Source organism: Vicia villosa, linkage group LG7 (genome assembly GCF_029867415.1).
Source record: "Vicia villosa cultivar HV-30 ecotype Madison, WI linkage group LG7, Vvil1.0, whole genome shotgun sequence".
In the NCBI taxonomy this organism is placed as follows: Eukaryota; Viridiplantae; Streptophyta; class Magnoliopsida; order Fabales; family Fabaceae; genus Vicia; species Vicia villosa.
The window spans coordinates 130,383,196-130,406,949 of NC_081186.1; the positions used below are offsets into that span (position 1 = coordinate 130,383,196).

Genomic DNA, 23,754 nt, shown 5'->3' on the forward strand with positions numbered 1-23,754 from the left:
CTCACTGAAACACACCTCAATTGAGTCTTACCCCATATTTTTTCCAAAATTTAATTAGGAGATGCATCTTCAGACCAACCCTAACAATTTATTTATAATTTAACAACTCAACGACTTTTCGGAAGATGCATTTCCAGAGTTATGAAGCAGGAATTTGAAAACCTTCCAGCTTTGCAAGTCATTTCGTTCCAGAGATGCATTTCCGGAAATGTCAAACGTTATTTTAATAAAACAGCGTATCGCATGATCAAACTCCATTGCCATATTTTTTCAAAACCCTTGCAAAAAATCCTTCCAATCTCAATCAATATTTTCTCTCCAAACTCCAGTCTTGTGTTTCATTACATCAAAAGGAGTAAAAGAAAATAAAATCCAAGGTAAATATCATTTATTTCATTTCTCATTGCTCACATTAATCTTGTTTTTGTTTGTAAAAGTTACGTTGAGTCCAGAGATGGATTTCCACATTCTAGATGAACTCATATGAAAATGCATTTCCGAAATAGGTTAGTGTTCATTTCATTTAGTTTTTAAATATTTTCTGTTATTGTTTGCATTAGATATGGTGCCAAACACGTTGATGTGAAGGAGGTAGATATTGGCAAACAATTTACAAATGGACAAGAGTTTGAGTTTCGTGATCATATGCTTCAATGGATTTGCACGGAGGCATCTAAATTGGGGTTTGGTGTTGTAATCTGAAGGTCCGATAATGGTTCGGATTGAAGAGTTGCATTTGTGATAATGATATATGAAAGAAGTGGGACATATAAAACTCCTTTCAGGAAATTCCAACGAGATGACACCAGTTTGAGAAAACGTGAGTGTCTCTTTGATGTCACTTGTGGTTTACATAGCCATGACATGTGTAACAAGTTATCCGAGTATCCAATTGCATGTCGCCTTATGCCGGAAGAGAAGGAAATCGTTACGGGCATGACATTGAATATTGTGTAGCCCAAAAACATACTTGTAACTTTGAAATCCAAAAGACCCGAAATATCTCACATAATAAGCATGTGTACAATATTTGTGTCAATAACATTAAGGCGTTAAGGGGGGATAGAATTGAAATGCAACAATTGTTGAAACTTCTGGTTGATAACAATTATGTATCTAGGTACCGAACGTGCGGGATTGGAGTAACCGTTTAAGATATATTTTGATGTCATCCCGATTCGATAAAGTTGTTCAACATGTTTCCTACTATGCTCATCATTGATTCAACGTATAAGACCTACAAGTATAAGCTTCCATTATTAGAAATTCTTGGTGTTACCTCTATCGATAAGACTTATTCTGCCAGGTTTGTATTTCTGGAGAGTAAGAAAGAGGAAATTGTTACTTGGGATTTAGAAGTGTGCTGGACAATGTTGAAGGACAAAGAAGACACGCCTAAGGTCATTATGACCGACTACGATACCACGTTGATGAATTCAGTTGCAAAGGTCTTTCCTACTTCTTACGCATTGCTTTGTTAGCATACCACATATGTCTTTTTTAACGAGGCGAAGCCCTCGATTGCATTTAAGCTTAATGAGTACACCCCTTTTGCAGATCTGAAATTCATAATGGAGAATCTCCTACCATACTCCGGCAATAAAAAAATTGTCAAGCTCGAGTACTGTTTACCCTCGATTGACAACGAATGCAAGCTTGAGTTCAACAACTTTGATTTGAAGACTGGTGCAGATGTAAGAGCTATATGTAATTCATTTCCCCGTTACAAAAAAAGCCCGATCGAGCTGGATGCGACAATAGCGAGACCTGTCGAAGATATTGTTAGGGTGTTGGAACATCCACCTCGATGCTGAAATGTAATGTTTCATCTTTCACGTTATCAATTTTAATTTTAGCTTCAATCTGCATCTTTCTCCCTGGCTCTGTGTTTTTGTAAAATTCAGAAATGTACCTCCCTATGATTTACGAAGATACATTTCCAAAATAAAATCAACCTATTATTTAGTGAGTGGGTAAAAAACAAATGTATTGTGTGTAATTGGACGATTTGAAGATACATTTCTAAAATCTATCGGTATTTTAGGGTTTTAACGAGAATGTGGTAGTAATTCATTTATGCCTTAAACAATCCCCAACTTTTTTTAGCTTAAATTCTTAAACTTTAACTCTTAGTTCGAACTAAGTCTTTACACACATCTATCATATAAGAAAATTGAATGCTCTAGAAATTACCAACTTGTCCTGCTTGATCACCACCTTGCCACGTGGATGCCTTCATCAATTCTCATTCTTTTTCTTTCAATAATGGATTTTGTTTCTATACTATCTTTTGGTTGTTTCGCCAAATACACTTTTTTTATTCTTTCTATCATTTAATGCATGTGATGCAGTACCGTCTAATATTAATATTTTAATATTTGGTTTTTTCCCAACACAAATTCTGGAGACCATTTAATGCAATCTAACATCTTTTTATTTCAAATTTAAATTTTAAAATTTATTCAAACTTCCACTACACACTTTCTTATAACACTATTTTTCTTTATAAAACTTCAAACTTCTCCTCCACACTTCAAACATTATTTTTCTTTATAAAAGCATAGTCCTTGTCTTGATATCTTCAAAATATTTTTTCTCTTGATTTCTTCCTATCACTTTGTTATGAATAATTTTTATTTCTTTCTCTTCTTTCTCATTTTTATATTTCATTTTACTGTCTTTAATAATTATATTTATTTGCAATTAAAAAAGTTAAAAATTATTCTTCTTTTGGTTGTTGCATTATTTAGTTTCTCCTTTATATTTTGAAAGTAATTATAGATGTGTGTTGTTGTTTTGATGGTATCAATAAAAAAAAGAAAATAAATGGAAATGACTACATCCATTTTTACTAGAAAGAGTTAATTTAAAGGGGTTGAAATGGATATAATAATAACTCATGTGTTAAAAACAAAAGTATTCTGATTCTTTTTCATGAACTTTATTAAATATTATGCTACAACCTTTACTCATTTGTTTTCATATGAATATGTAGCAAAGTTACTTCAATTTATTATTTAATTGATTTATATATGATAAATTCATTTCATCGACTATGGGTCTGACTAAGATAAATTCATTCCATCAACTATGGTGGGAGAAAAATGGTGGAACATTTGTGAAGACGTATGATAAAATGAACAATTATCATACATAATTATTATACATATTCTATTAAAACACTACTTTAATTTTTATATTACTCTATTCATAGAGTATTGATCATTTGCGTTTAAAAAATTCATCAAAAATAAAAGACATTTAATGATAGTTTAAATTGTTTGGTGTGAATCAATTTTGATTTATTTAAGTTAAAATAATGGTTTCATATGAAGATAGATGAAAAAAAGTGAATTTATATATTGTCTCTTTTATATATTTAAGTTAAAATAATGGTTTTCTATGAAGATGGATGAAAAAAGTGAATTTATATATTTTTGATCAATTTAATTTTCTTCTAATATGAAAATTATATAAAATGGAAAAATGAAATTATTAATTCAAATATTTAAATATGAAAATTAATCAACTATTAAAATATTGAATATTAACGGGAACATGAAATTACTGATCAAAATATTGAATATTAACGGGTACATGAAATTACTGCTCACAATATTGAATATTAACGGGAATCTGGAGTTACTGATTAAAATATTGACTATTAACGGGAGCATGAAATTACTTATCAGAATATTGAATATTAACGGGAACATGAAGTTACTGATCACAATATTGAATATTATGAGAACCTCAAGTTACTGATTAAAATATTGAATATTAACGGGAACGTGAAGTTACTGATCACTATATTGAATATTAACGGGAACCTGAAGTTACTGATCACTATATTGAATATTACTGATCACATACCCTCTTTCACTAGAGGCTCAGGTAACACATTTATTCATCCTCTCTCTACCTTGTACTTGCACTCTGATTGCTCTCTCTCTTCTCACTTTGGCATCGGAGTACCTTGCAGGTACACCCCCAGCTCACAAGATCCAGCTCGTTGCAGGCCACGAAGATCCGTTTGATCAGGTACGATCAGTGGCGCCGTCTGTGGGAACGATCCACCTCCTCGGACCTAGGTTCCTCGAAGAATGTCGAGGAGGAACGCTTCTGTGGCTCTCCGCGGGCAAAAGACGCGAGCATGAAACTCGTGCCGACCACGACTCCAAACAACTTTAAGTCATTGCTTCTCTTAGAAACAAAGACTTGGGGGGGTCCTGTTCCGGTCTGGGCCGAGCAGACCTAACATCTAGGTTATGGCCGAACGGGCCCAACCTTGTGGCCAAGGCCGAACAGATCCATTTCAACTCCAGGCCCAATAAGCACGCATGTTGTTAACCGTTGAGCACGACAATTCCACGTACGCTAGAGGGGCACGCTGTCAAAACCCACTAGCGGAAGATTCAGACAGGCCGTTCCGGATCTCACGCTCCATTCACCCAAAACATGAGTCATGTGCTGACTCAGCCCTAACAGCTAGGATTCTAAAAGTCTCGTAGCACGTGGGCCTCCAACATATTTGGCCCAATTAGGAGATCGTGGCCCAGCGCTGGGGGTATAAAATACCCTCTTTCACTAGAGGGTTAGGTAACACATTTATTCATCCTCTCTCTACCTTGTACTTGCACTCTGATTGCTCTCTCTCTTCTCACTTTGGCATTGGAGTACCTTGTAGGTACACCCCCAGCTCACAAGATCCAGCTCGTTACAGGCCACAAAGTTTCGTTTGATTAGGTACAATCACTTTTAATATACATTTTTTTCTATCAAAAAATATGTATTTGAAACAAATGTGTGTCCCGTATCAGAATCCGTGCGAACGCACGGGTTTTTTACTAGTATCAATGTTAAAAAAAAAAACATTGTGTTTTATTAAGGTGACCATTTTTGAAAGGAATTTATTTACTTCCAAACCAAATTCCAAATACATATAGCAATGTTTGGTAGAAAAGACGATGATATATGGACACGCATGAGCAGTAACTAACAAGAGCAACCAACACAGCGGCAGGAGAGTGACGGAAAAAAATGGGTTACACAATCTCGAATTTCTCCGCCGCTTCATCATCGTTATTCGCAACTCAAACTAACAATATCCATAATCATAAGCTACAAAAAGCGCGTTCATCTTCTTCTTCATTTTCACTTAACACTACTCACCACCACCACCGACAACCACTACACCTTCGTTTTCATTCTTCCGATGTGTTCCCTCTCCGTTCATCCTATACGCGACCCCTTTCTCATTCTTCTATGGTACTAACTATCGTTTCATTCTTCGATTTTCTTTTTGATGATTTTGAATTTCAATTGATTTAGTGGTTGTTGATTTTTTTCAGACTGTGAAGGCGGTGGCGCAGACGGAGGAGCCGCTGCGTGTTATGATTTCCGGTGCTCCTGCTTCTGGTAAAGGAACTCAGTGTCAGCTTATTGCTAACAAAGTAAGGTTATTCAATTCAATTTGACCTAGTTTTTCAACTGTTATTGATTTATAGTCTGTTTTTTCAATTTGACCTAACTTTTCAACAACTATGATTGTTATTAGTTATCAATTATTAATCTCTTTTTTTATTTAGTTTTCCTTTAAAATTGCTATTTACTTGTGTGTAATTGACTTGCAGTGTATGAGTTTGAACTTGTACTTTTTTGTGTGAATGTCCCAAGCCTAGCTCTAGAGTACTACATTGATATATCAATGTTTTAAATTGTGATTATTGTGGAGAATTTGATCAAATGTGTCTGATATGACAAACTATATTGTGGTTGCAAACATTTATTTGAAATCCTATGTGGTATATTGAATTGTATGACGGGTGTAAATAGTGAAGTACAACAATATTTGAGATAGGCATTTTGATCCATCCATGGGTTGGGTTGGGTCAGGTTTGACCAATTCTAGTGTTTGGTTGTGAAAAATGGTGGCCACGAAAAAGACTATTTTAAATATTCTTTGTTTGGTTCGTTTTTTTGAAGGAGAGGAGAGGAGATGGGAATGGGGAAAATGTCTTGTCACTAAACTTTGGCTTCCCTCCAACATTGGGGGATCTGGAGGGGAGGTAAGACAATTTTAGAAAATATTAAATGTATCATCTAAAAGTAATTAAGAAAGATCCCAAGGTTAACAATTTGGATACATGATCTTGTAGCATCTAATAAATTATCAAATATTAAACGCCAAGTAGTATGTTAAAAGATTGTGTAAAGTAGATTACGACTTCCCTTAGTTAAAATCTCTCCCCCTTGTGAACCATATAAAATATAGGTTATTTGACTTACTTCCCCGCCTCATGACTGAATAGAATATCTCGTTAAATTCCTTCCCTCCCCTCGTTTGAACCAAATGATCCCTCAGGATGCTTAGGGGTTTTACGCAGTGCCCGCGCCCTTTGAAATCCCTAACTCTAAGTGTCTTGTACTAGAGTATTTAGATCCCTTGCGCTAGCAGTGCAGTTGCTGCAAAGTCGTTGGATTTAGGAGAAAAACTTGTGACTTAAATGCAACAACTTTGTAGCTGTTGCACCTTTACTAGTTACTAACTAGATGATTTTCTTGGCTTTGGGACAAGTTACTGGTTCACTAGTAGATTATGCTCTTATTTTTAGTGTGCATTGAAATACAAAATTGATTCAAGTACATCTCATATATGCAGTACGATTTGGTGCATGTTGCTGCTGGAGATTTACTAAGGGCAGAAATTGCAACCGGAAGTGAAAATGGAAAGCGTGCGAAAGAATATATGGAGAAGGGACAGTTGGTCCCTGATGAAATAGTTGTCATGGTATGGTAGGGGAAATGGAAGTGACTGTTCAATTTCTATTCAAAAACGTTTTGTCTTAATTGTTAATAACTCTTTTATTTTATAGATGGTCAAGGATCGTCTCTTGAAGCCAGATTCAGTAGAGAATGGTTGGCTTTTAGATGGATATCCCAGGAGCTTATCACAGGCTACTGCACTTAAGGAATTAGGGTTTGAACCTGATATTTTTATTCTTCTAGAGGTAAAGATATGTTGTTATATTTCTACCGTTGATATTTCAATATTTTCTGCCTTGACTTCACTTTAATTTATCAGTCATTGATTAGTTAAATCGAATGTTATTTTAAAAGAAGAAAGAGATTGATGTCAAGTAGTAATATTCAGCAAAGTATCATCCATAAGAACAAGATTTGGTTCGGAATCTCTCAGCAACACCTTCCATCTGGAGTTATGACGGACCCTAACAGTTTTTACCATATATCTAAAAATTGAACAATTATTTGAACAACTACGCTGTTGTGGCCTTGCAGGGGAGACTCAACTGCTATAAACATCAGACGCCATTGGTCTTAATGCAGAAAAAAAAAGAGTCGATGTATCTTTTATTATAGTTATAATTTCATTAAAATTTTCAGGTCTCTGAAGATATTCTTGTGGAGAGAGTAGTTGGAAGGAGATTAGATCCTGTTACTGGAAAAATATATCATTTGAAGTATTCTCCTCCAGAAACAAAAGAAATTGCAGATAGGCTTACTCAACGTTTTGATGATACTGAAGAGAAGGTATGTAAGCTATTAGAAACTCCAATGTACTTTTTCTGTAAAGATTTCAATTCTTTAATCAGAAAATACTCCATGCTCTCTGTTGACAACTTTAGGATTTTATGAATTAAGTACAACTGAAAGTTATTTGCGCTATTGTTTGCTTTTGACTTAGGTAAAGTTGCGATTGAACACCCATCATCAAAATGTGGAGGCAGTCCTTTCCATGTTTAAAGATATAACCATTAAGGTATGCTTTATGACTTAACTTGTTCTCTTTATCTCTATGTCACACATCCCCGTACACCTGTCCACACAACAGAGACATGCATGCTGCATGCAAAAGTAATCTTATTTGATGTTTGTGTAATAGATATCATTAATGAATAATTACCAATCAATCGTGTTTGTTAGTACTGTATGCTACCATTATGGAATAGGCAATCTGTCACCACATTAGAAAATCTTAGAATATTATAAAATATCGTATAATATCTTTTATATTAGTTTAGAATATTTTATAATATTCTAACAGAAAGCATGGATATCCACGCCCTAAGCTCTAAGGGCATTCATATCTTGTTTTTATGGACAAGATGCCAATGGTGCTTTTGCACATTCCATTGTAGTATAAGCAAAAACCAGGGTAGACATTTGTGTTGTAGTATATCTGTTTGGTGGTCATCACACAGCACAAACAAAAACAAATACGGAAATCACTCTTTGTTCTATGCTATATGTTTTTTGTGCAATATATATGTCTGTATAGGTGGCATTATCAAGTAAGAGGTGAGAGGATTAACTATTAGCCGTTGGATCTATTGTTTCGATAATATTTTGTTTAAAACTATCACATGCTTTTATCCTTATTTTTTTCATTCAAGAATCACGCATCTTAAGTGTCACTACTTTCTCGCAACCACTTGACCAATTTTGATTCCGTTAGATATTGTAGGGAAATAGTTTTTAATATTCATATATTTTTAATTTGTTTTGGCCTCCCATAAAATTTTGTGAAGCTCTGCCACTGTTCTTGCTTCTATCCTTAATCTTAAATATTCATATCTTTCTATAGTTGTCTCACTTATCCAAGAGTTCTATCCTTCTATCTAATTCATACTTTTCACATGTCATGTTCACTGTTCATTCTTCCTCCCACTGGTTTACTGCAAATTGCTGCTTTTCTCATCCACATATTTCTAATATTATTACATGACCCTCCTTCCTACCTCAGTTTTGATCTACAGTCATACTACAGAAAACGACAAAGCATGATCTATAAATCATAAAACAGAATATAACAGATTTAAAATTAAGGCAGTTAGAGCATCCAGAAAACCCAGGAGATTGGCATGAGGAGATAAAATGATTGGAGAATAAATATGCTGAAAATCTGTCATTGTTCATAAAGTATTGCATATAGCATAATACGAATATGTAATTCATATATTTGTAACATTCGGACTCAACAAATGAATGTATCAAGAATTTCATTTCAATTTCTTGTCTTTCCTTACTATTTGCTGTTATCTTTACTGTACAACCTGTCAACTTATACTGAAGAAGGAATTGTATGAATTCCAATCATATTATGACACTAAGAAAGGGGCATTAGTTAAATCGATGACTAACACAGTTTTTTACTGACTCATTACACCACTAAATAGAACCCGAATTAGATTTTATCTTTGTCTAATTCCTCATTTTAAACTAATCAAGTGGAAGCCAAGAATATTTTCTCTGTAAACGAACATGGAATTAATTGACTTTTATGTATTTGAACTAACGATAAAATAGAGAATGTTTTATGGATACATGCATTTTAACATTTGTATGGGGTGACAGTTATTTGTTGCTTAACTAATTTAAACTTGGTGTTCGTGTTTCTATAATTCTTTTAATCGTTGCTATTGACAGTTTATTCAAGTTCAATAAGTTCCTGCTAACATAAATGCAAAGACACATGAAATATATATAATTCAGCAGGTTCTGCTCCATATATTTTAGTGTGCGATAAACCACTTCTAAGGTGCTTTTGTTGTTTACAGATTAACGGAAATGCCTCTCAGGAGAATGTATTTACTCAAATTGATGCCGCACTTACAAATCTTTTAGAGCAAAGGAAATCATCTTCAGAATCTATGGTAGCATAGAAGATAATCGTTCGACATTTTGATGTACCATGGTGGTGTCTTGATGGAGGTAATGGATTTACAACTATATAGTTATTTTTTTAAATCAGTTATAAGAGTCAAAATAAGCCTCATTTCATCGTTAAGCTCAATAGTACAGTGTTGTATTGGACCTCATTTTCAGTGATAGTAAAATCCGCCTCAAATTGTACAAGTTATTATTAGTGAGAAAACGGCGGATGTAGTGAGTCGTAGTTTGTTGGTTTGGTTCCTCGTGTTACTTCTGGTCTGTATGTTGTGTTCTTTACCATTTTCTGTATATTATCACTGGAAATTATGTATTTGATTTAAGAAGCAAAATAAAAAAATAAGGAAAATCATCCATTCAATGTTATGTTCTTGTGATATTTAAGTCATTATTTCACTCCTTCATTAATATAATGTATTTTGCAGAGCTGTGCCTACCTTTTTTCACAAATTACTTTTTTTTTTATTAGATTGCTTGTGGGAGGTGGTAAGAGTAGTTAAGCATTTAATATATTTTTTTGGCATATGTTAAGCTCTTATGTTGAAAACTGAAAATAATATAGTATTTTCGACCCACTTTAAACAACTAATGTCAAAATTTTCAAAATAGAAAATAGATTAGTTGTAGTTTATTTTATCGTTGATGAATCTTTGACTTCACAAACATTACTAAATTTCAACCACCTCTGTTCTGAGTTTCATGTAACTATCTGTATAATAACCAGCAATTGCATGTTGAATAATTCTATATCTTAACAAATCATTTGTATAATTTCTCAAGTTACTAGTAACTGTGTGTGTATTCATGTTTTCTTTGTTGACTTTGTTATAAGTTTAGGCAGTAATCGAAGTTCAAAGGTCAGCTATTGTACTTATTATTGTATTAAAATAAATAACTTCTTATAGTTCGCACTTAGTCTGTAACTAAAATAACAGAGATGGTAAGAGATCTTTTTACTTTAACTAGAGATTTTGGGTTCGAATTTAGTCTTGGATATGCGGAAGTGTTACGTTTTTTTTAGGGAGAGATTTGCTATCTATTGTGGTTATCACTTGCTCAAGGGATTAGTCTTTGGAGTTGTGCACGGAGCATACTCCAACTTAGTCAAAGTCCTAGGTTTGAACCTAGCTCTGGATATGCCACTTGCCCGAAGGAAAGTCCTAGGTTTGAACCTAGCTTTGGACATGCCACTTGCTCGAAGGATTAGTCTTTGGAGTTGCGCGTAGAACATACTCCAACTTAGTCAAAGTCCTAGGTTTGAACTTAGCTCTGGTCACGCAGGAAGTGTTCTATTCTCTTGAAGGAGAGTTTTGCCGTTTATTATAGTTGTCACTAATTCGATAGATTAATTTCAACAATTGTGCGCAAAGAATATCTAGTTTATACTATTTTTAAAAACTTTTCAATTGAATCATTTTCCTTAGTTAAAAGAAGATCTTTCATCCAATCAATTTCTACATCAACAAGCTATTGTTGGACTCCACAAGTTTTAGCTCCAATGAACAACTAAAATTCAATGTTAATTCGATTGTATAAAGAGGCATACTAGTGAATAGGGATATTAAATTAGTAGACTTGCATAGTAACAATCGTTTTTAAGCCTCATGCTGTACTCCTCTAAATATTCATTTTATATATATATATATATATATATATATATATATATATATATATATATATATATATATATATATATATATATATATATATATATATATATATATATATATATATATATATATATATATATATATATCTACTTTCACTGTGCTAACAGTAAAATGTTAGACTTAATCATGTTTAATTTCCTACGGCATTTAGGCTCAATTTTACTTGGTCATTTAAAAAAATTAAAAAGAAACACTAGATTTTGTGCGAATCTTCTTTATAGATATTATGAAAGTTTCTATGGCTTATGTTATCCATACATTGCAATCCAAGTATGTGTGTCTTGACCTTTTATGTTCACGACAACGAATGCATAAACATGATTTGTAAATAGTATATGCAATAATTAAAATATAATAAAGGTTGTTTTTCAAAATTAAAAATATCATAAAGATGATGTCTTGTAATTGACTTCTTGTGATCATCAAATATAGTAATTCTTCATCCTTAATCTTCCTTCTTATAAGTTTTTTTAATTTTTGTTTCAAAATTATGATTGTTTCAACATATTAAGATAAAATTAAATATTGTGTTTATGCATCCTTTATTTTCTACCTATATTTTTTTTATGTATTCTTACATGAGTCAAAAGTTTACTTTTATCAATTAAATCGAAGATAAAATAATTAATATTTATCTAGTAATTTTGATGAAGTTTACTTTTTAATTATCACTGTATTTGTTTTTTTGCTTTTGTTTTGATTATCAATATATATATATATATATATATATATATATATATATATATATATATATATATATATATATATATATATATATATATATATATATATATATATATATATATATATATATATATATATATATATATTATATGAAATTGATTTTTTTCAACACTATAGTGATTAGAGTGGAGTTGAAGTTGAATCCTAAGGTTTTCTATCATATTTTAGTATTCATAAATAACTCTAAAATTTGATAATATTTTAGTACTTCATAATATAATATGAAAATGAGTATCGTGATAAACATTGAATGACAAAAGATCAATTTGATATTGACAAAAAATAAAAAGAGAATTTGTTATAAACTAAAAATTAAAGGATCAGAGAATTTGTTTTAAAATTAGATATAAATTAAAAATAAAATATAATTTGATATGAGTTTTAAAAATAAAAAACTAACACTTAGTTTTTTGAAATCAATATATTTAAAAATTTAATTTATTATATAAAATTTGAAAAATTATAAAAATGATTTAATTTTTTTAACAAATTAAAAACAGTCATATATCTAATAAAATATATATATATATATATATATATATATATATATATATATATATATATATATATATATATATATATATATATATATATATATATATATATATATATATATATTTGATGTGAATTTAAAAATAAAAGTACCAACTATTAGTTAATTTATTGTCATTCTTATATTTAAATATATTTATTATTAGAAATATAAAAAAATATAAAACTTAATTTAAATATTTTAACAAATTAAATAACATTTCTTTGCATGGGTAATTTTCTGTTTATGTATTACTTATACATCTTTCATATCAAATATATATAACAAAATTATTTAATTATTCATGTTTTCTTAAACTATAATTTATTTTAATACTGTCAATAGAATTCTTTTCATAAATTATAGACAATTATTTTTTATTTCAATAATTTATAAAATTTAAAATCTTACAAATTAGTATTAATTATTTTGCATGTATGAAACACATAATAATATAATAACTACTCAATGGACGGTGAATATTTGGCATCAATGGTCTCTTTATTAGAAAACAGTGGTTTTTCATGTGTCTCTATTTTAATTTTGAGTTGGAAATAACGTTATTATTCATTGAATACAAAAGTCGATATATTGACTTAGTCTTAGTCCTAAGTCCTCAACAAATGAACAAAACTTCTTAATAATACCATTTCTCAATTATGAAACCGCGTTTATAAAATTAACTTTTCAGCTTTTAGATTCTCATTAATAATCAAAAACCTCATCTTATGAATACCCTTCTCAAATCACCTTCTCTCACACACCATGAAATTATTGAATTCTTTCATCAATAATTTCCATGGCTCTTCACTATAATCACTTGTTTATTTCTTTATTTTTCTCTTCTTTTATTCTTTTTCTTCCTAACATAAACTCACTCTCAACTGTTTCAATTTCTGACTCTTCGAATTCCAACCAAACCTTAATTTGTGTCTTACAACAACAACAACCTCGAAACAAACAAAAACAGTCAAATCTCAATTGTAGTACTTTTCCTCCTAGTAATACTATTAACCTTGAAGTGAATCCTAATGTTTCATTTTCTCAAATTGTTGGTGGAAATGGTTTTCTATGTGCATTAACATCATCATCATCATCAAACTCTTCAAATTCCATCTTAGGTTGTTGGAGATTCTCAAACTCTTCAAATTCCACCATTGTTCCCTTCAAACGAATCTATCATGGATCATTCATTGAAGACATTGATAGCGGAAATTCTCATGTTTGTGGTCTTGTTACAGCGAAAAACGGTTTTCGCGTCGAGTGTTGGCAATGGAAGAGCTTTAATTCATTCAATTCAAGCTTGAATTTTTCAAGTATTGCAGTTGGTGAGAATTTTGTATGTGGGATAGTAGAAAATGGGAAAGGGAATTCTGTTACTTGCGAAGGAAGTAACAAAGAAGTAGTTGGAAATGAACCAAAGAATGGTGGGAATTATTCGGTGATCGAAGCCGGTTCGAATCATGTTTGTGTGATTTCTAGTGATGGTGGTTTGGATTGTTGGGGTGATGTGGTTGGTGAGAAACCAAAAGGGAGATTCATTGGATTGGCTTTGGGAGACAAGAGAAGTTGTGCTCTTGGGTATGATGGGTTAGTTCAATGTTGGGGTCTGAATAACTTCACCATGCCATTGAGATTAAAAAGTGCTTTTTTTGAATCGATTGTGGCGAAAAAAAGTGTTTTTTGTGGTGTTTTGGCTTCTAATTACTCTTTGCTTTGTTGGGGGAATAAGGTTTTTGATGAGTCGAAAAATGCGTTCAAAGTGTTTGATAATGTGCTTCCAGGACCTTGTAAGAGTCGATGTCCGTGTGGGCCTCTATCGGATTCTGCTAAGCTTTGTGTCTCGCCGGGTGTCATTTGTAAAGCTTGTTTACCGATAATTGAGATTCCGTCATCACCGCCGTCGAATCCTCCGTCTCCGGTGGTTGGAAATTCGTCGAAAAGTACTACTTGGAGCGGGAAAATGGTGGCGTTTCTCGTGATCGGATGCGTTGGATGCATTTCGTTGTTACTGGTTTTATCTTACTTTCTTTACAGACACTGCAAAGACTTGGGATGCAAGTCTAGAGTTCATGACTCTGGGAGATTAGACGATCCTGATCCCGAAACCGAGTCGGATCCTCCTCGTGGCATCCCGATTCTTGAGAAGCGGTTAAGCCATGTAATCAGCATGGGAAATGGAGGCACCCTTTTGGAGGAATTTTCCCTTCAAAAACTAATTCAAGCCACCAACAATTTCTCTGAACAGAACAAGATCGGCGTTGGAAGTTTCGGGTCGGTATACCATGGAAAACTCGAAGAAGAAGGAATCGAAGTCGCTATAAAAAGAGCTGAATTGTCATCAACTTCAATTTCTTCTGCACATTTCGGTGTCGCGAGAAAACAAGAAGACCAAGACAACGCCTTTGTGAACGAACTCGAATCTTTATCGAGACTCCACCACAAAAACTTGGTAAAACTACTCGGTTTCTACGAAGACAAACACGAGAGAATCTTAGTCTACGAATACATGAACAACGGAAGCTTAAACGACCATCTCCACAAGTTTCAAACCTCGAATATCATGTCATGGAGCGTCCGTATAAAAGTTGCCTTAGACGCGGCCCGAGGTATAGAATATCTACACAGATACGCAACACCCTCGATCATTCACCGTGACATTAAATCGTCAAACATTTTACTAGACTCAAAATGCGTCGCAAAAGTTTCGGATTTCGGATTATCATTAATCGGCCCAGAAGACGAAGAGTCACATCTCTCGCTTCTAGGAGCCGGGACAGTAGGTTACATGGACCCCGAATACTATAGACTACAACATTTAACAACGAAAAGCGATGTCTATAGTTTCGGAGTTGTTTTATTAGAACTCTTAAGTGGCTACAAAGCTATACATAAAAATGAAAATGGAGTGCCAAGAAATGTGGTTGATTTTATGGTACCATTTATAGTTCAAGATGAGATTCATAGGGTTTTGGATCCAAAGTTGCCACCACCAACACCATTTGAGATTGAAGGTGTGGCTTTTGTAGGTTACTTGGCTTGTGATTGTGTTCGTTTAGAAGGGAGAGATAGACCAAACATGAGCCATGTTGTGAGTAGTTTGGAAAAAGCTCTTGAGGCTTGTTTGGCAGAACCTATTCTTTGTGGGTCCAATTCTACTACCACAGTTTCTTCTTATGAGTGAATTGTTTTCCACAATCACTTTTTCCTTACGCTTAACGCGTTTGTGAATTTTGAAAGTGTCAATTCTTGTATATTGTTTGTTATTATACACTAATTTTCTTTCTTCATTTTTTTTGTTAATAATTATTTTGTGAAACACATTTCATTGTCACACAACTTCCATAATAAAAGTCCACTATTGACTTGACAGAGTCCAATTTTTGTTTTCAATGGAAATGATTGTGTGCATCTAGACTGTACAAAATGTTTGGAATCTCTTAAATTGATTTTGTAAAAATAAGTTAGGTTTAATATATCAATATAATCGATTTTCATTATTGGTGTGATGATTTTTGTAATTGATAAGGATGGCTTCCATATGCAACTTATGCAAAAACCAGACTGAATTCACTCCTCATATCTTCTTTGAGTGTTTTTTCTGTCAAACTTTAACATTGGCTTAGTGCCACTAATGGAGCAAACATGCAGTTCAACTCCTTTGAGGATTTATGCCCCTACGACATAATCGGTAGATCTCCACAATGTATATTGGTTCTCAAATTCGTCATTATCTATTTAATCAACGTCATGTCATGTTAGTGCGTGAGGCATTTGGGGTGAGAGAAGGAATGAGAGAGAGAGAATGAAAGACAATCCATAGATCCTTCGCTTATATCCTACGATATTTTCATCTTCTCCCATCTGCAGTAATTCATACTGTCTTCGTAGCTCCTGCCATTTGATAAATTTCACCTTCTCACCTCCTTCGTAATACTTGACAAGAATATCCCATTCCTCCTTCGCCGATTCAGCATGAGAAATCCGATCAAAGTTCGCCGCGTCTACCATCGATTGAATACAAAATTCCGCCTTGCAATCCTTCTTCTTGGCATCCTTGTGGACGGTTCTCTGGGCTTCAGTTTCATTCTGAACAAGCGTAGGAACTCCATTAGTAATCACTTCTAGGGTTTCATGAAAGGCAAACAACGATTGCATTTGTTTACTCCATCAAATTCAATTTTTGTCGTCAATAATTGGAAGAGAATTTGGAGTATTGCCATTGTTACCGTTCATCTTTGCAGCATTTGATTAATAATCCATGATCCTAGAAACACAATCACCGACATGTAATTCTTGAAAACACGATCAAGAATCTAACCGAAACTCTATATACCATTTTGGTAGTGCGTGAGGCACTTGGGGGTGAGAGAAGGAATGAGAGAAAGAATAAAAGGCAATCAATATAATTGTTATTATTGAAGATGATATGTAAAACTGAATTACAAAATGTATTTATATACAACTATGTTACTTGTATATTAAGTAACTAACATAACAAACCCTAACCCTAACTAACTTGTGTTTGGACTATGTAACTTGGATTATACTCTCAAGATACGTCATTTGGTCTACTAGAAATATGGATCGATACAAGAACCTCTTTTCTCCTTTTCATGTGATGATCTCCCAACTTATGGCCTAAGTAAAGTTGATTGGCAACATAACAACTTAAACAACTAGATCATATATGCCTTTGATTTCAATATGATCAAAGCCTTCAAAATCAGTATACACCCTCCACGACCCCTTCATCAAAGAAGTTATCTGGCACCCTCCCTTTCTAGATTTCATACAATGTAGTTGTCAAGGTGTCTTTGTTTTAAACTCTTCAATAGCTGGTTGTGGTGATCTCTTTAGGATTACCAATGGCAATTTTCTATTAACTTTTGCTTAACCATTATTGTGGAAAAACTCTTTTCTTGCTGAGTTTTGTGTTGTTTTTAGAGTGATCGAATTGGCAAAAGAAAGATTTCGGTCAAAACTATGGATAAAATCTAATTCTCTTTTGGTGGTTTAAGCTTTTGCAAATACTAAGTCTGTGCCTTAACAATCTAATTCTCTTTTTTAATTTCTAACATATATAGAGAGAGGAAAATAATTGTGCGATTTTTTTCTTTCTACTTTAAGTCTTAGTTCTGATTCCCTCACCTTTTTTTTTCCTTCTAATTCTTTAAATATTAGACACGACTTTGTAAAAATAGATTTGATTTATCTTTTTTAAATTTAAGTTTTAGTGGATCTTAATATAGTCGTCTACTCTTTCACTTTTTATGTTCATTTTTTTTTCTTTTTAAAGTCTTACAAAAATATTTTAAAAAATTATAAAAGTTTAATGGGCATACAGAGATGATTGTATTTATAATTAATAGTTGATCAAAGAAAATTTAACTATTTAGTGTAAAATTCAAACTAAAGATAATGATATTTTTAACTAATCTTTATTTATAAAACTGATTAACAGCAAGTTGAACATCCTTTAAATTCAAACCGTGATATTGGTTTGTTTTGAGTTAGTAATTTAGGCCAAAAGTGTGTCACACATTGACAATTTGAGGATGAATGACCTAACCATTTTTTTAATCAACTAAATCAATGTGCCTTACAATGTACACTAAACTTTTCATATTTATTATTTAACTACTACTTCCAATATAGTCAATGTTTCATTTCTTCTTTCATTGTCAAATTCAAACAAATGGAAATATTTTATATAAGGGTATAATAGTCAACTAACCAAAAATATGTGAGGTTTAAATTCAGTCTAGATTTAAAGTGATAGAAGAAATTACTTAATTTGGAAATAAAAAGTTAAACTTTTCAAGAACACAATTTTCTTCACATGAATAAACAAGTATACGACTACTCGAGAAATAGTCATAAATCAACTGATCAATTTTTCTTTTCTTTCACTAATTGGTTTTAACACTAATTATAAGTTGAAAGACTTTTACATTCCAACTCTAGAATGTGGGAAGAAGTACTAATATAACAACTATTTAATAGAAGTAAGTATTTGACTCTTATACTAATCGTTAGTTGGTCCAGTGGTGATTCACGCTGGATATAGTAGGGAAAACCAGAGTTCAATCCCCACAATTGTGATCGAAAGATGACTGAAACCACTAGATGTCAGAACTGACCTCCAAACCGAATTAAATCGATAGGATATTGTTTGACGTCTCCACCCTCTTGCATATTCTCTGTTGACTGGCCATATTAGAGGCCATAACATGGTTGGAGATGGTGCCATCATCCTTATAAATATGAATCCAAACTAACACAAAAATATTCAATGATAAATACATATAAAACTATATATTATGTATACTATTACGGTGTATATGTTAGAATTAGTGTAAATTGAAACTAGTATATATTATGCATACTATTACGGTGTATATATTAGAATTAATGTACACATATCTTTACCCAAAAATTAAATAGATGGAATAATATGCACCCTTCTGATAGGCTCTAAAAGAGAACACTATTAAACCTTAGGAAAGTTTTAAACTACACTATGGAAGAGATAAAGTAAACTAATAAAAATAAACTTATTTGATTTCATTGATTATTCTTTTCCATCTCTCAATAAGAGTACATATATAATAGTAGTAGTGGGTAGTAACATAAAGACCTAATGGCTAAAAAGCCCATCTAAATAATATTTAAAATAAAAGCCCAACTATGATAAATTTCCCTTTTAACTTAATAGTCTAAAAATAACTTCATATTCTATCATTACTCAGATCTTCAAAAACAACTTTGTCCTCAAGGTTGTACAAAATAATTGTAGAACCAAAAAGTCCCCTAAAGTAACCTCAAGGGGTTCAAGAATCCTACAAGTGCTCCATTTCACCAAGAGAAACTTCTCAATTTGAAGGATAAGGAGCATTGGGTATTGAAAAATGCAGCAAGCACATTTGTTAAAATCAAACCAGTGGTGCTAGCTTTATTAGAAAGATGTATAATGTTTCATCCATTTTCATCAATTAATTTGAAAACTTCTCCAAAAAGTAGTAAATCACTTGAAAGAGTGGAAGCAAAAGACCATCCATGAAATTTGTTGAAGAGACACTCAACAACATTTGTTACCTCTTGGTGGTAAACCATTGCTATTCTTTCAAAGCCACATATCAACTTTACAATTGGTGCAGAAAAGAGATAAATGACATGTCCAAACCATTGTGCAATAGTTGGTGCAGTGAATGGACACGCCTCCAAAAACAAAATTTTGTCGCTGAAGGAGAAGAACAAATCAAGCCAATACGCGATTGCAAAATTTATCAAAGAGAAACACAGACAGCTTCCTTCAACCTTCAAGAAATTGTATCTCCATAATTTGAAGAAAAAATTGCTTCTAGCAAGCCCGCTAAGGGTAAACGTTCGTTCAAGCTTTCGGTAGCTATGAAAAAGCCCGTAGTCTCCATGTCAAAGGCAAAGCCAACTTCAAAGGTAAAGGCTAAGAAGTAGAAGCTAGTCGCTAAGCCAAAAGATAAAGTTGTTGTCAAGCCAAAGGTTGCTTCAAAGTCCAAAGTTATAGCTGCCAAGCCGAAAAACCGCAGCTTCTAAGACCAAATCTACTTTTGGGAAGACTAAAGTTATTAGTAAGTCCAAGGTAGTTGTGAAACTGAAGTCCAAGGTGAGGCCAGCAAAGGTCGTTAAAACATCGGCCAAGCCAACAACAGGGAAGAAAATTGCCGTTGTGAAGAAATTGGAACCATAAAGTTCATATCATATCTCTTTAAATGCATAATAGAGCATAAAGAGATCTATAGAAAAATCATAGTAACTACATGCATTATTAATATATGGATCACATGTAGAAGTGGGTAGTATAACAGTAACAAGAAAAACAACATCAACCGATTCACCTACAACGCATGTTGAATTAGTTATTCCATCATGTGCTAAAACTTGCATTTTCTTATAGCTTGATAATAGAAGAAATAGTTTTCCCCCATACATCCAAGTATATGTAACAAGTAACTCATGGAAAATAGGATTTTTGGGTTGCATAATGGCAGGAGCAGTCACAAGACAACTAGAAATAGAGAAAACATTATTTAAAAGATATTGTGGTTGAGTTATCTCTTTGGATGATGGTTGTGAATTTATCTCGAATAATATTTCCCAATTCATGAGAAGTTCTATAACCTTGATAGTGCTTACAGTGTTGAAGCTCATAAAGCATGAAGAACAACCCATATTTGAATTTGCAAAGATGATAGCGAAGTCCTAGATTATACTAAAGAAACCGATTGTGTCGATGACTGTTAAAACCCCATTGACGATACCCGGATCATCAACTATAGTGCAGAGGGGTTTTCTAGAAAGTGGCGGTGAAAAACCCAAAGGAGGTAGTGACCAAGCAAAGTAGGAAGAGGGGTTGGAGTCAAGAGTTTCCTTAATGACAGTAGCCATTGATTCACCATACATTCACGTCATAATGGAAATGGGTATCTCTTCATCGTTTAGAATAATAAGGTTTCTGAAAATCGAATCCAAATTACTCACTAGTAACTCCTCAAGCTTAGTCTCCATAGGATCCTGTTAAAAGGGTAAGTATTTCCTTTATCGTTTCCACAGGGATTAGTGTGTGTTAATGGTGTGGTGAAAGCACACGGAAGCCATGGGAGAAGAGAAACTGAATGAATAGCTAAAGCAAATAAGCAGAGAAGAAGACAAAGGAGAAAAGTAGAAGCTGTAACTTTATTCATTGATTGTGGAAAAGTACAAGAGTAAAGTATATATACAAAGGCTAATAACTAATAGATAAAGCATATAAGCTGTACACGTGTAAGGCTGAGATAAAACAAATATAATAGGAAAGCTACACTAACATCCCCCCTCAAGTTGGACTGTGGATGCTAAAGAGTCCTAACTTGCACAATATGGATGACAAAGCAGGAGAGTGTAATGGCTTAGTAAAAACATCCTCCAGTTGAGCCTTTGTAGGGACTGGTAATAGATGAAGCAACTTGGAGTGCAGCTTTTCCCGAATAACATGGCAATCAAGTTCGATATGTTTGCTCCGTTCATGAAAAGTAGGATTATGCGCAAGGTAGATAGCAGATTTGCTATCACAATAAACGGATGCAGGCTGAGAAAATATAACTTGGAAGTCATTAAACAAATACTGTAGCCATTGAAGCTCGCATGTTAAAGAAGCCAAGGCACGATATTCCGCTTCTGTAGATGAACGTGATACAGTATTTTGTTTCTTTGATTTCCAGCATAACAAGGAAGAGCCAAGAATGACACAATATCCAGTCACTGATTTTCTTGTATCCGGACACCTAGCCCAGTCTGAATCAGCAAAAGCATAGAGTTTAAGAGTGCTAGAAGATGAGAAAAGGATACCTTTAGCAGGGACAGCTTTGAGGTATCTAAGGATCCTTATTGCTGCTTGATAGTGAGGCACCAAAGGTTTAGAAACAAACTGACTTAGGTGCTGCATATCATAAGTAATGTCTGGGCGAGAGTTTGTCAAATATATGAGCCTTCCAATCAAACGTCTGTAGCATGTGGGATCCTCAAAGGGCTGGCCATCAATAGCAGAAAGCTTTGTGTTAGGATCAAATGGAACTGCAGAGGGTTTGGAGGCAAGTAATCCACTATCTTCTAGCAAATCCAAAGTGTACTTTCTTTGGTTGAAGAAAATTCCAGTCTTAGATCTTGCAATCTCAAAGCCAAGGAAATATCTTAGCTGACCCAAATCTTTAATCCTGAAAGTGTGATCTAATAGATGCTTAACATGAACAATTTCATCTATAGAGTCACCATCGAGGACAATATCATCAACATACACTAGTAGTGCAGTGAAAGTGTGAGGAGTGGATTTGATATATAAGGAATGGTCAGCTCTTGACTGAGAATATCCAATAGAAATTAGGAAGGAAGAAAGTTTGGCATACCATTGACGACTAGCTTGCTTTAGTCCATAAAGCGATTTATGAATTTTGCAAACCTGAGATTTTGATGAAATAGACATGCCAGGAGGAACACACATATAAACTTCTTCATTTAAATCTCCATGAAGAAAGGCATTGTTTATGTCAAGCTGCTCCAAGTGCCATCCTTTTATAGCTGCAAGAGAGAGGAGAACCCTAACTGTTGTAATTTTAACAACAGGTGAAAAAGTATCAAAATAGTCAATTCCTTCCATTTGTGTGTAGCCCTTTGCTACTAACCTAGCCTTATATCTTTCAATGGAATCATCTGCCCTGTATTTGATTTTATATACCCATCTACACCCAATGGGCTTCTTACCATAAGGCAAATCAACAACATCCCAAGTGTGATTCTCTGCAAGAGCTTGTAGTTCAACATTCATAGCATTCTTCCAACAGTCATACTTAATGGCTTGAGTAAAGGTCTTTGGTTCAATGTTAGAAGATATGGTGCAACAGAAATGCTTATAATATGGAAGGCATTTATCATAAGTAAGAACAGAGGATAAAGGGTATGCAATATGATGTGCATTTGAATGCAATGAATGAGAATTATTGATGGCAGAATAACAATGATAGTCTGCAAGGTAACTCGGTGGGTTGGAAGTTCTATTGGATTGTCTTATGGGCTGGTAAGGGATTATAGTATTGTTAGGGTCTGCAAAATTTGAAGGAGTAGAGCTGGTTGGTTCAGAAAAGTCAAGGTTGTGAGGTGAACTATCAAGGTTAGGACCAGCTGGTACAGTTTGGCTAGGACCTGGTGTATTATTGGAAGTAGTGGTGAGACTAGGGCTATGATTTTGGTTATTCAGGTCTGTGTGACTGGAGTATTCTGAGCCAGAAGTATTACTAGCATTAGGACCTGTAGGTGTATTATGTTGGTTGACAAGTAATGGTGATGTGACAGGACTAGCTGAGTCAGCAGAATTGTCATTATCAGCAGAGTTATATGGAAGGTTATTTATGTGGGAAAAGGACATGTCAGAGCCAGTAGCAGGCATATCAGTGCTAGGCAAGTCATCAAGAAAGGAGTGAGATGTGTGACTAGGTGTGGGTTGTGTTTGAGAAACACTTGGCTATTGAACAGATTTGAAGGGAAAATTATTTTCATAGAAAATAACATTCCTAGAGACAAAGGTATTATGGCTGGCTAGATCATACA

General features: G+C 33.5%; 2 protein-coding genes and 1 pseudogene across 2 annotated transcripts; all 3 read left to right on the plus strand.

The window, feature by feature from the left end:
* Positions 1 to 4,922: 4,922 nt before the first annotated feature.
* Positions 4,923 to 10,056, plus strand: LOC131616811 (adenylate kinase, chloroplastic-like). Its single transcript, XM_058888258.1, has 7 exons — positions 4,923 to 5,268; positions 5,352 to 5,453; positions 6,662 to 6,790; positions 6,876 to 7,010; positions 7,405 to 7,551; positions 7,706 to 7,780; positions 9,579 to 10,056. Exons 1-7 carry the CDS (start codon positions 5,041 to 5,043, stop codon positions 9,681 to 9,683), a joined length of 921 nt encoding a protein of 306 aa, XP_058744241.1. The 5' UTR covers positions 4,923 to 5,040; the 3' UTR covers positions 9,684 to 10,056.
* Positions 10,057 to 13,251: 3,195 nt separating this feature from the next.
* Positions 13,252 to 16,092, plus strand: LOC131618548 (serine/threonine-protein kinase-like protein CCR4). The gene has a single exon (XM_058889748.1). It carries the CDS (start codon positions 13,436 to 13,438, stop codon positions 15,818 to 15,820), a length of 2,385 nt encoding a protein of 794 aa, XP_058745731.1. The 5' UTR covers positions 13,252 to 13,435; the 3' UTR covers positions 15,821 to 16,092.
* Positions 16,093 to 19,807: 3,715 nt separating this feature from the next.
* LOC131620192 (histone H1-like) lies at positions 19,808 to 20,365 on the plus strand (annotated as a pseudogene).
* Positions 20,366 to 23,754: the final 3,389 nt, after the last annotated feature.